The sequence below is a fragment of the Chenopodium album genome, chromosome 8 (genome assembly GCF_948465745.1).
Source record: "Chenopodium album chromosome 8, dcCheAlbu1.1, whole genome shotgun sequence".
Taxonomy (NCBI): Eukaryota; Viridiplantae; Streptophyta; class Magnoliopsida; order Caryophyllales; family Amaranthaceae; genus Chenopodium; species Chenopodium album.
The window spans coordinates 1175141-1188822 of record NC_137841.1 but is presented as its reverse complement, the minus strand read 5'-3'; the positions used below and the strand labels follow the sequence as shown (position 1 = coordinate 1188822).

The 13682-nt window shown below is 33.4% G+C and overlaps 1 protein-coding gene across 1 annotated transcript; it reads right to left on the bottom strand.

The window, feature by feature from the left end:
• Window positions 1–418: 418 nt before the first annotated feature.
• On the bottom strand, window positions 419–12886 carry LOC145641531 (putative protease Do-like 14). Its single transcript, XM_081692353.1, has 12 exons — window positions 12645–12886; window positions 12292–12371; window positions 11268–11414; window positions 11027–11169; window positions 6723–6991; window positions 6561–6621; window positions 4714–4844; window positions 3812–3932; window positions 3208–3300; window positions 2493–2617; window positions 2323–2384; window positions 419–862 (listed from the first exon to the last, which is right to left on the bottom strand). The coding sequence occupies exons 2-11, from the start codon at window positions 12362–12364 to the stop codon at window positions 2366–2368; spliced, it is 1182 nt and encodes a 393-aa protein (XP_081548479.1). The 5' UTR covers window positions 12365–12371; window positions 12645–12886; the 3' UTR covers window positions 419–862; window positions 2323–2365.
• Between the last annotated feature and the right edge of the window lie 796 nt (window positions 12887–13682).

Here is a 13682-nt window from a genome sequence, read left to right as displayed (position 1 = left end):
CACATTCTACTGATGACCAAGAGAAAAAAAAAAGTAAGAAATTATGTTTTGTTTAAATAAATTGAAAATCGAAATATATTTCTCAATAATTTTATTTATTTAGTATTTTAATGTTTTGACTTCATTCTTCCCTTAGTACTGAGCACCAAACGGCGAGGTAAAGCCTTTTAAACACACACAAAGGTGATCAAGGTCATTAGTTACCTTTTCTTGTTTGTCCTTGTATTAATGTATTATGTTACTTTTGCATACTACTAATTATAAGGTCCTTGGCTTCCATTCAAAACACACTCCCATCAGAATTGCGGACAGCCCCCGGCCTGAAAACGAGCCACAGCAGGCAGCAAAATCAGAATTAACTTTCAGCAGACCTGACTCAGGAGCTTCCCAGGTGGCCTTAAGCTTTGGCTGCCCATTACAAGAGACTTTTATATTAAAATTTCAATTTCCATTAATTTTAAATACCGAGCATGGCTTCGAATTTATCTAGTACATAATGTATTTCGTAGTATGCAAAATTAATAGTTAGATATTTAGATAGCTTTCTAAATATCACTTCTGAATTGGTTTAAAGACAAAATTAAATACTGTACATCATAATTGACCCTTTAGTCCAAAAATCAAGTCCCTCTCCCAAAATGTTTGCCTACATAAGTTGTACTTTATCACGATGTTCTCAATCAGACTATGAAGGCAAATATAGCTTGATGATACCCTTCATCTAGATTTCTTTCAAAGCATACATAAATCTGCTCGAAAATCCTTTCAAAAAAAATATCTTCTGCTTGAAATTCCTTTCAAAATAAATTTTTTCTGCTTGGTATTCACACACTAGCTCCTAATCTTCTATTACCATATTTACCTGCAAGAACGAGAATTAAAACTTATTTAGCATATTCACAGAGACACAGGCAATGGAATATTGCAAGTAACAAAACTAATGATACCAACAGAGCAAGTAATCCCCAACAAGGGAAAGGCAAAACAAAATTCAGCATACAGACAAGGGCGGAAGGGACCCAAGGCTAAAATCCTAGGAACCGAAAACTGAAATTCCAGTGTCAATTTAATCTAGGTCTCATGAAGGCATCAAACCAACAGGGCATTGATCAATTTAAGCAAAGTTAATACTTCGTATTTAAAATTTAATAACATACGAAACAGGACAATACAAGGAGATTATGCTAAGTATCAAGTTCCCAAATTCCCTCAGAAACCTAGGAGGCAAATAGCACTATAAAGTTTTTAGGCCACTGAAAACACCACAAATACCTTCATTCCGCAAAAGTGCACTTTGCCTTTTCATTAGTTGAAGAGATGACAAGTCTATTTGGGTTCCTTGTGTAACACTCTCTGGTCTGATGGTAGCAAGGGAAAATTGGGGGGAGGGGGGGGGGGGGGGTGGGGGGCGGTTATATCTAATCTACTCTCATAGGAATATAGGATATGAGCTTAGGTGTGAATTGGTCCACAAGACAGCTTATTCACGCTAGAGGCCAACTTATTAACTTTCAATTGATAGAACGCAGTAAGTTCAAGAAATTCAGACACATTTACAGATCAACTTAAAAAACAACGAGATAATTGGCTTTTAAAATATGGCAAGATAGATTAAGAATTGAACAATCTCTTTGATGACTTTAGCACTCATTTTTCTGACAAACTACCTTAAGAAATGCTTGGGAATGCTGAAGCATTAGTATTTAGTACAATTAATAGTATCAAATATTTTAGAGCTTTCATTATGCATAGTAGATTATATCATGTCAAGTAAGGATGAGTTTGCATTAATATATCTGGAGTAGAATGATTTTACATGAATATAATCAGATTTAGAGTTAACATAACAGGCCTTCTAAAAATGGAGTGTTGCATCCTACAGTCTAAAATGAAAATCTTAACCCCCCATTCCTACCCAAACAATATTCTAGGTGTGTATGTTTGGATAGAGAGAAATGAAGGGAAAGGAAGAGAACAGAAAGTGAAGGATGCATCACCCCTCCCCTCATTTCCCTTTCCCTCCCTTTCCGTACAATGTTGTTATCCAAACATAGTGGTAGTCTGCAAACATTGATCATCAAATTGCACTATATGAGCTTCAAGTTTTCCTTCCAAATCTCTCCATTGTTGGAGAGATCAATTTCTTACAATTTGTTATCCAAATGAAAGATTCTCCATCCCTTAATTTCCCTTCCCTTCCTTTCCTTTCTCTCCATTTCCCTCAATCCAAAAAAAGTATAGAGGAAAAAGCAATAAAGATAGAAACAGAAATGTGCGAAACTAATTTACCGGCATAAATCAAAATAAGATGTGCCAACTTACCCAAAATATATTCCTCTGTGATTCATATATGCACTTGAAATTTCTACTCAAGAGGCTTCCAGCTGATGTATAAATGAAATTAAAACAAGTCACATGCAGAATAAGGGAAATAGAAATGCGTGGAATTAATAACCTTGTGTTATAAAGACGGTGATACCAAAAATAATTACCTATTAACCTTATCTGATGCAAGCTTAGCAACCATTATCTTAGGATGAAATAGAGTAAGAGAACCTATTCGAGCCACGTCAAGTTCCACAATGTGTCCAACATTATCCAAGATTATCTCCATAAACTGAAAGCAATGGGGAAGTAACATATAAGTAGAGTGCTATGTATTCAAATGCCTGGAGATGTAAACAAGTTATACAATAATACAAGATACTAATAAAAAGTATCTACTACACGGATGACAATTGGTCAGATCAGCAATAATAATCAAAATACATGCATAATGTGATTGCCAACTAAACTCAGTTACATACTTTCTTATGTAGTTGCAATATGTGATGTTGTAAGTGTGATACTGAGTTTACTCTATACTATTCAACTGAAAAAGTAAACCCTAGTCATGTAATTTCTCCCGGGAGGTTAGTAAAAATAAGAACCCCAAAACGAAAAGAATCAAATGGGTCAATGCGTATAAGTTGTACCGAGTTTAAACACAATTTCCAAAAGCACCATATGGTCAAATCCAAAAATTAACAGAAATAACAAAGGAGGATTTAAGATCATCACTTAACAATAATGTCACAAATAAGGTAATTCTATAGGACTACAGGTAACATGGCTTTAGATCCAATTCATACATTTTAAATTGATAACTCTATTTCAGTTCATGCACATTTATGGAAAAAAAAGAGAGCCCTGATTAATGAAATATACCTCCAGAAAACTCGAAACTGATTTCCCGCCACACCGAATTATTACATCATTCAGATGTAAGCCAACAGATTTGGCAACAGAGTCTGGTATAACCTATTTAAAGTTGCCAAAAATCATATAGTAAGATATAAATTAATAAAAAACAATTTGATCAAGTTGGACAGTTCCAATCTATATAAGAAAACAACTGAACAGTTGCAAAGGCCACAGAGATTAAATCAAAATATGCTATTTACAACTATGAGCCATATCTTGGTAATTGCTCAAATTTATTTTCACTACACATTCCAATCAATCATTTACTAATTACTGCAGATTAAATCATAGTTCAACAACAGAACTACCGTTTCCTTAAACCTAATAATAGGGTTCCTAAACTAAACCACAACCCTTATTGGGGTAAATGAAGGAATTATACAATTAAACATAAGATCACATGAAAAAGAAGTTAGCACGTATCAGCTAAAAACATTTAATATAGAATAAGTAAAACACTAGCAATGCATTCTAATAGGGCATTGGAAATGCTAGGAAACATGTATCAGCTGAAAGAAGTAAAAGAAGTTAACATGTATCAGCTAAAATCATTTAATATAGAAATTACCTTTTCAACAAGAACACCGTTGGAAATGTTAGGAAACGTCTGAATAATTTTCTCTATGACGTTTAAATCAGCAACGTAAAAATTACTTGCTTCTATTCCCAAAAAAGGTGGACAAAATTCCCTATTGAGGAAAAAACGACAACACTCCATGAGTTTATAATCGATAATACAAGTACATTGCATAGTAAGAAATATACTCAAATAAGTATCAACAAAATTCTTCACAGCGCAGTAAGTATATGCATCATATAGACAACAACATTCTACACAGTCCATACTCCTATAGTCTTATTCATGTGGTCCATTAGACTAAATGAGCTGATGAGCCAAATGAAAACTTCGAAGAAAGAGAAGAATAATCTAAGATACTTGCCCATATGCGCCATGGTAACATATTTAATTAATGAGAACAACTCACTTAGAACTTTAGAAAGCAAATAAGAAACCGGGGAGAATGGGCATAAAACTTCAAAGCAACAGCTAGAGAAGCTATCATGTGATATAACATAGCCCAAAAAGGTAAATCAAAGCCTCAAACCGTAAGCTATAGCAAATAAATATCCTTAATAATATAATGTCCAACTAATTATTTCTAGCATGAATATGGATTTAAGGAATAGCAAATGCACAACCTAAAATTGTATAGAGCATGAAAATGGAGAAGGTAAATCAGAATAGTTCCACAATTCTTAATTGTATATGCTTGAGAATCGTAAGTTATACCTATATAACCTATCACGTAGTAAATTGCTAACATCTCAATAGAAGAAGTTTACAGTAAAATTGCATCCCACCACTTACAATATTTGGGGCTCTGGGCAAAAGTGTCTAACACTCAAACATAATCTATAAAAATAAAAATAGAATTTAACATTTATCATATGTATTTCACTTTCACATACCCATCTTTTTTCTTGAGCTCCCACCATTTGTAGGCAATGTTTATCGGAAGAAAAGGAGTAAAAAAATTGTCATAGAATGCAAGACCAATTACGTCTCCTGCGAGATTGATAACTGGACCTCCATCACCACACTACAGCCAAAAACAAAAATTCACCACATATAAGTTACCTATACCAAAATAAGGAGTCGTGTAATAAGAATACATCTATCTACTAACTATTACTAAAACATGTCATGGTGACATAATTATGGGACACATGTCAACTTCTTTCCTGCCTAAAGTATTTTTGACATCATCCCTTTTTTTTCCCTATTTTTTTCTCCTAATTTCCAAGACTAAATAAATACTTCTTTCAAAAACAAAATTAATGAGATTATGATTACACATTTTTCAAACAAAGATAATGACAGTTATCTGAAACAAATAATAGCTATATAATTATTGCAAGAGACTTAACCTTGTATATCATTATAACAAAAGAAACAATTACAAGTATTTTACAACTTAACAATCAAATGGATGAACAAGAAAATCCCAAATCATAATATGAAAAGAGAAGAGTCCTCCTAGAGAACCTTGTCTTGAAAAACTAAACAAGGTGAAGTTGTAAAGATGTCCACAAAGGAGTATGTTATACTTCCTCCCTCCGTTTCTATTTAGTTAACGCGTTTGATCTAGGCACATATATAAAGGAGAAGAGAGAGAGTGAAAAAGCAAGTACGGCAACTTGTAAATGCAAGGTAAAAAATTTACCCAAAAGGAAACGTGTCAACTAAAAAAACTTCATAAAAAGGAATACGTGTCAACTAAAAAGAAACGGAGGTAGTATAAAAGAGTGTAGCATTTCACACATACAAACAAGTCTACTCACAAACATAAGCTATTTAAGTAGCTAAAACGATCAATAACATAGGACATGTAGGATAGACTAATTTCAATCTATGAACATAATTACACGTCCATTTATCACAAGCCTCTTACATAGCTAATAATTTCTCATAATTTTTTTAGTATATGCTTTTTGTTGCAAGAAAACTGAATGAAAAGTCACAAACAATTCAACCAAAATATACTTCTCATTTAGTTCATTGAAACTTTTTTTAAGTATGCTAACCTTCACCCTTGATTCCTTATCTAAATAACCTAATCCCCTCCAAATTTCATGATTAGTTTTCAACTCTTTAATAGTAAAAAGTTTACGAATTTTCTTACACCGTTTTTGGAGGTATTTCATACATATTAAAGCATTGTTTTTCATTGGATGTGTCTAAATATAATTCAGATCAAATCAGCGTGAGTTCAAATATATTTTGATGGCATTGATCCTACATAAAGTAAAAAGTTAATTGCGGTACTAACGCTTCTAATGAGACTATTGTGAACAAGCATATTATCCTTTCACCAAAATAGAGAATTCAAAAATCAAAGGGCATCACAACAGTGTAGCAAAGGGTTTAAAATCTTTTAGTTCACCATAAATAAATGAAAGTTTAATTATTATGAACTCGTAGACACTTAATGGAATTGAATCACATCTAATTGTGCAAGTAGTGAATAAAACCTAACGATAACTTTAGATATTATGGTACCATAAATAAATGAAAGTTTAATTATTACGACCTCATATACATTGCTTCTAAGTCGTGTTATTTTCTTTATTTAAAATGCCCAATTCTCAGTCTAATTATTGTATCTTAAACCATTTTTCTTTATAAGTCAATGTACCTCATTTTTTGGACCATAATATCAATGTAGATATAACGCAACATTCACATTCATAGCTATTAACATATATGAATAAAAGCATACAGAAAACGAAATTGCATATAAGGTAAAACGGAATACCCTTGTAATATTGCAATCTGCGTAGAATAGCTCCTTGCATTCATAATCACAGGATTCAAGGCTAATGACAGAAACAATTAAAAAAAAAATATTAAGAATGGTTAGTTTGCATAAAGATAATTCACTGCATTAAAATTAAACAAATGTAAATGTTTTATTTACCAAAAAACACCAGGTGCAGCCATAATTTCATATGGGTGAACAAAATAGCGTCCTAAACTTGCTATGGCGTCACCGGGTACAAGAACAGAACTTAAATGATGAAGAACGCCGTGCCTCGGGTTGATATCAAGAGAGTCATCAACCCGCTTCATTGGGGCACAGGAAACGACAACATCAGACGTGAAACTCAACGCCGCAATGTTGTAGTGAAAGTCATAAGCACAAATAACACATGTGTATGATGTGCCATCGCCTAACTTTACTTGCACCTACAACATTTTTGAATTTTTATTATCCAAGTGATTCAACCAAACCAACCGTTGAAATTAAGAATTAGGGAGGAGGAAATCAGACAAAGCAACCACTGTTGGCTATATTGAGAGGTCAAAGAGCTTTGAGGAAAATAACAACACTACATTTTAATTATCCTGTTGTGGTGTTTGAAAATAGTACAAGATTAGGCTATTTATACTAAACTACTTATTATGTCAACAAAAGGATAATCCTTGTATTAAGGAAACTAACAAACTACCTTACAACTAATATGCAATCTCCAACACCCCCTCAGTTGGAAAAGCAAAAGCATTTTCAGTTTGAACCAATGTAGCAAATTACTACACTATAAACTTATAATCTTGCTTTCACTTGTCGACACTTAGTGAGATATAATACATCTGCTAACATACAGCTAATGTAATAAAAAGAATAAAAATCAACTAAAGCACAAGAGATCTTCCTTGAGTCAATCTAGGCGTATTTGCATGACAATACATGACAAGTAGAAGTGAATGAATTTGGATGAAGTAGATCACAAGGTTAAAGTTGAATATGCAGCATGAGCAAGTAGAGTTGTTATCTTGCTCCTAGGAACAGCTAGCCGGATTATATAACTGATCGAGTTACCCATGATCTAGAAAAGTGTACCAATGATGACAATGACTTGAAGTCAACACCCACCCATCCCCCCCCCCCCCTAAAAACAAAAACAAACAAAAAGAAAAACTAGGAAGGGTTGATATGGCGTTCCACGAAGATGCAAAAAAAGCTATCACCAAATTACAATTACAACTGCTCTGTTACACCTATGTCTGGCCAAAAATAATTATAATTTGTATGACCCAGAACAATTGCACAAAAAATCTTCATATCCTTCAAATACACCAAGCAAGTTTAGTAATTGAGTTTTCACCTTTAATTATCAAACGATTTAGTAGGATAACAAAACTCATTTTTGAACTAAGCACTAGATTTGATCAAATCCACATAGTTCACCAAAACAACATAAAAGAACTTCAGTCACGGACCAATGAGAGGAAAGAAAAAAGGAAGAGCCCACTAAACAAATGTCTAGAGATAAGAAGATGAGAGTGAGAATGAAATTAGGGGAATAAGAATCTCTATCATATAAGCGAAGGGGGAGGATGTGGTGTACCCTTAAGATTAACTTTATATCCTTACTTGAAATTAATTTAAATTTAAATAACAATATTGGCTCAAGAGAATTAACTCAAATTAGGTTAATATTCAAGAAGCATTACTCACTTTTTTTAAGACAAAAGGAAAAGAAATGGAGAAATTCCATTGAAACTGATGAGTTCTTAGATCTAAACCAAAAGAAGAGAGAGAAAGTAAATTGAGGGACAGCCGTAAAAAAACTAAAGAGATAGTCTTGTGTAGATTTGAAGTAATGGGTTTAGTACGGTTTATTTATTTTGTTATATTATATACAAATACTGCCTAACTCCGCGTGTGAGTGTCACTTTGTGGCATTCACTGCCAATCTAAGCCCAGATAAAGGAGGAGAGTGTGATGGACCCTGGCCAGACCCACTGATTCCACACATCCGAACCTATGCACGGAGGAAGCCCAAGGGGCAGCAGGGTCACAACGGTCACAACAACAACTAAGCAAGCAACAACAATCAAGGCAAACATGTGATGTAGCCATTAGTAGTAAAATAGACAATTAGAGTATTAAGTGTTTGTTCTTTTATTAGTAAAGTCCAAGTAGCAATGAAAAGGAGTGATCTACTTTTTGGTAGTCAACTCTCTAAGTAGTAATTTGTAATATATAGGAAGGGAGGGAAGGGGAGAAAGGTATGCTTTTTGATGTTAGACTTTGGTGGGAGATTGGTAACCTCAAGTTACTCAAGAGATTGATAGCCTCAAGCTATTCTCTATCTTGTATTCCTCAGTTTCTTAATCCCAAACATTCAACTGCTCCCTAGTAAATTGCTCACTCATATTTGAATCACTCTTGTCGAAATTCAGTCCATAACAGAGAGTTACGACAGGTCTGTAGCGTTAACATAGTCACATCTTATGTACATATTCAAGTACTGCCTCCGTTTCATATTATTTGTGAGATATAAAATTTTCCAAAATTCCGAAAAATATAAAACAGAGGTAGTAATAGGTTGGTGGGACAGTAATGCTTGCTATGATAGGTGGCATTTTATGTTTGTTATTTGTTTTTTAATTTGTTGTCAATGAGTAAATAAAACAATAACAAACTTTGGAGTTATACGGAGTACGTAACTACATAGTTTTGGTTTAAAGGTCATTATTTATAATAATTCAAATTCAAAACCCAAAGAAAAATTAATTAAAAAACCTAATTTATAATAATTGGATTAATAAATTTTAAATAAAATTCTACCGCTACAACCGTGACCATGTATGCAATCAACGCATCAATACCGTTACCTTGACACTGCAATCGTTCCCATAATCACGAATGAAACCGCATTTTTATAATAAGATTTGTGCATGTATATTAAATAAATGCATTCTAAAAAGTACGCGCGCACGCATTGCATGCACAAAATGCTAGTGTATTTAGAAGAGGAGATGATATGTGAAGAATTTTAGCTATAAACATGAGCTAAAAACAATAAGGAAAAAAAAAACATCACAAAGGACCTTATATTTGACCTCTTTGAGTCTATGAGACTTAGCACTTGGGTCTTGAAAATTGACCATTTCAGGTCTTCGAGAAATGACCACTTTAGGTCCTTCAATTGGTCGAAAATGGATCTCATAAAAAAATGATCACAATGGATTAAATGAAACGTTCCTCTAATGAATCTTAAAACTGATCTCTATAGATCTAGAAAGGGGCTTCTATGGGTAAAAAACTAATCACTAAGGATCGTCAAAGAAGACCTTGAAGAGTCACAAAACAGACTTTGAAAGGATCACATACAATATGATCACTTCAAACAAATGATGAGCTACACCACAAGAAAAGAAATGAAATATCAATTATACTCTTTGGAATAGCTCAGAATGAAGAACAATCAAGGTAGCCTCCTCAAAACTGCTCCACTCAGCAACGTTGGCAACTTGATTGACGACCAAGAAGAAAAAATAGCTCACAATGGAGAACAATCAAGCTAACTTATTCAAAACTACTCTACTCAACAACTTACTTTATTAACCAGGACAATAAAATCCAACAAAACACCTTCCAAAAGTTCAATCTAGTATTCACAAGAAACCAATCATCCAAATCACCAAATCTTATACAAAAGTTCCTCATATGAGTCATAACCTCCAAATACATTAATGAACAGGGCATCAGCTCAAAAAGGTTGCAAGCACAAAATTGTAGAAATATCTATTAAACAACCCATCAAAAAACTATTAATCTCAATCAAACAACAATAATACCAACATTCAACATCTGAAGACCAAACACACACACACACCCCCCCCCCCCCCAAAAAAAAAAAAAAAAAAAAAAAAAAAAAAAAAAAAAAAACTGAGAATCATACCAGATTTTAGAGTTTAATTATGGGAATCTCAAGAACAGCATCCAAAAAATCAGCGAACGAGAATACTTCCATTTAAAACCTTAAAAAAATCTCCAAATATTAAGAGAGGATGAACTAAAACCTCCCAAAAAAAAAATTGCAGAAACACAGAAAACCTTCATTCTTTAATACCCATAAATTGCAAACTCTTAAATTTGCTCAAAAATAATCAAGCAACGCCGATGAAACCACCAGACAGATCACCACAACGATTTGCCGAAAAATTCGAGAAATCCTAAAATTTGGGGAAACTCAAGAATTGACGATGGATCAATTCAAAGTTTGATTAAGACTTATATACAAACTCAAAAGAAATTTGGACAAATCTAGGCCTAATTTCTTGAATTTTGAGCTTAATTTGAGAAACTTATGACAGGAAATATTGAATTGGGATATTATTAGCTCAAAAAATTAAGAATTTTGCAGAATTGTTGAGCTAGGAATCGTACTTGATGAGGCAGCCAAAAAGCATACAGTTACAATAAGTCACCTTTACATCATCAGCTAATTTGTTTTCAGCAACATCTTTTTCAGTAGGTTTCCTAATAAGATGAGCTGAAGTGAATATAATACCAGTATTGGTATTATCAGTCGCAATGATAAAACCAGAGCCCTGGTTCATCTCCTTCTCACCTGAAAAAGGAACAAAAACACACGCAAACAATTTAAAATTGACTTATTGGATTAAATAGGTATTTCAATACAACAAAAGAAAATATAATCTAAATTACCAGTATAAGATATAAGAGAGACTACAAATGGAGAAGCCACGAGAGCTGCCCTTTTGGTCTTAATATCTAAGAATCTGTTCTCCTCTCTTTGTGTGAACTTTGGGCGCTTGTGGACCAAATTTTTTATGTAGAACATAACATCGGGAGCTATAAAAAAAATTATACACAAATTAACAAATCAATCTATAATTATGAGTTACATAATACACAAGAATGAATTAGGTGCATTGAATGTATTAAATTGGATCATGAAACATTTTGGAAAAATTTACAAAAATAATCCCAATTGTTGCCACTCTTCTCATAATTATCTCAAGCTCTCAACTATCAATTAATCCAAAATAATCTCAACTTAGATTATCGCCTTCCAAAAATGATAAGATGAACGGCATAAACCTGATTAATAGCTCATACTCATTTGAGCCACTTGTCACATTGTTTACCACTTTCACTCTCCTACATTCTCCAATCATCATCCCATGCCTTCCCGTGAAACCTTCAATCTAAACTGGTTGCCTAAGCAATGCTCCTCCCCCCCCCCCCCACCCTCCAAAGTCCCCAACAACCTCACAGCAACTCCCACTACCACATGGTCCACATCCATGACCACCACCATTACAATAAGCCTCAGCATCCACTTGTGTCTTTCCTTTTTACCCTTCTATCGCCACTACAACTAATTCAAAGAACTATTACTGATAAATTAAAAAAAAATATATATACACAACATTATATTTCTTCATATGATTAAGACTGTCATAGGTTGTTTTCAGTCACCATTAAAGCTTTAGTGGGAAAAATGGATCATTAATGGTTAAGTAGAACTCCCCTCCCCACTCATTGAGTTATCTAGAGTAGACCAGCAATAATTGGGATTATTCCATCAATTTTTTTCCAAAAACAACAAAAGTCAAAGCCTTAATCCCAAAGATGGAGTCGCTATGTTAAACTTGATAATTCATATCAAACTTTCCGAATATTTTTATTGGAAACGTTAAGGAAAAAAAAAAAAAAAAACGCTCACTGTAAAAGTCTTCATCATCTTCCAGTTCTCTTTCCCAAGGATTTCTCCTCTTTGCACTTGTTTCATAGTTCATTCTTCACCTAGAAATCAAAATAATTCACTTATTCATAATTCAACCAAACAATAGAACTTCTAGTTTAAAGCTGAAAACAGGGAGAAGAGGTCTATACATAATTGTAGGAATATTTGATTCAATTATCAGAAAAATCTTTCATAATCTTAGTAATTAGAACTAAAGGTTCAATCTTTGGAACCCTGAACTTACTACACTGACAATTAAATTACATTAGATTAAAGATAAACCCTAGATTGTGAAATTGATATGATGATTGCAAAAAGAAACAACAACTTACCTCAGAAGCTGCTTCAATGGGGATACAAGTATCAGAAAGCTGGAAAACGTCAAGTGCGTAGAACGTTGATTGCGCTTCAATGGAGAACGTTATGTACGGGATATGTTTCCTAAATCCTAACACGGAGTAGAGTAGCCGAGTAGTATAAACCAATATGGCTCACTCAGTAAGTTTTCCAGTTCAAATCCAAGTTAGCGAGGGTACTTAGGGGTAAATATTCTCTTACCTACCCCTCTACTTCTAAATATCCGACCCGCATATACTTAACTTAAAAACTACTTTTGTCACGGCTCATTTGGTAAGTATGAGGGTTGATTCCCCTTTTAAGGAAAATACTACTTCGTATGTACACAGGGTACTATAAAAAGCTAAAATAGGAAAGTTATTTACGTTTATTTTGTCATGCATTCCTAAATTAATATATCTACTAAAAATGACACTTGGTAACGTATTATTATAATTACCCTATTATTAATTATTAAGAAAAAGTAAGTTCTTAATAGAGTTAAAGTTCTATTTAGGAGTGGTTTGGAGGGAGGTTTGGTGGGTAATGAAGTGGAGATGGGTATAAAAATTCACAGTCTTCCTTAGTACTATCTAGGGTTGGGATGAGCTACATAGTATTACATTAGAACTCGTCATGGATACTGAATCACGCGTGGATTTTAGACTCTAGCCTGGCCCCAACTCACATTCTTTTATTTTTTCTCTCATTTGAAAATTTGGCTCGCAAATATTTTTAAATGAGCAAAAATAATGGTGAGGTTATACTTAATAATTGGTACAGGCGGTTGTATTGTGAAAGTGGTGATACTCACCTCATACCCATTTTAGTGAATTAAAGTTAAATTTATCAGTATATTGTAAAATATAATATGAGTAAGATTAAAGGGAAAAATTGCCTACAATAATCCACTTTTCCTAAAGTCTCCCCAACTAATCTTACCTTTTGATTATTCTAGGATAATCCAACATTTTCCCATAACAAACCTAAATGACCAGCTACTTAAAAATAATTTAAATTATTTTTATTATTTT

Coding starts and splice junctions, on each gene's coding strand:
- LOC145641531 (XM_081692353.1), bottom strand. CDS start 12,364: ATGAACTATGAAACAAGTGCAAAGAGGAGAAATCCTTGGGAAAGAGAA. Junction 11,170..11,267: donor CTCTCTTATATCTTATACTG/GTAATTTAGATT, acceptor TTCCTTTTTCAG/GTGAGAAGGAGATGAACCAG. Junction 2,618..3,207: donor CAGTTTCGAGTTTTCTGGAG/GTATATTTCATT, acceptor CATTGCTTTCAG/TTTATGGAGATAATCTTGGA.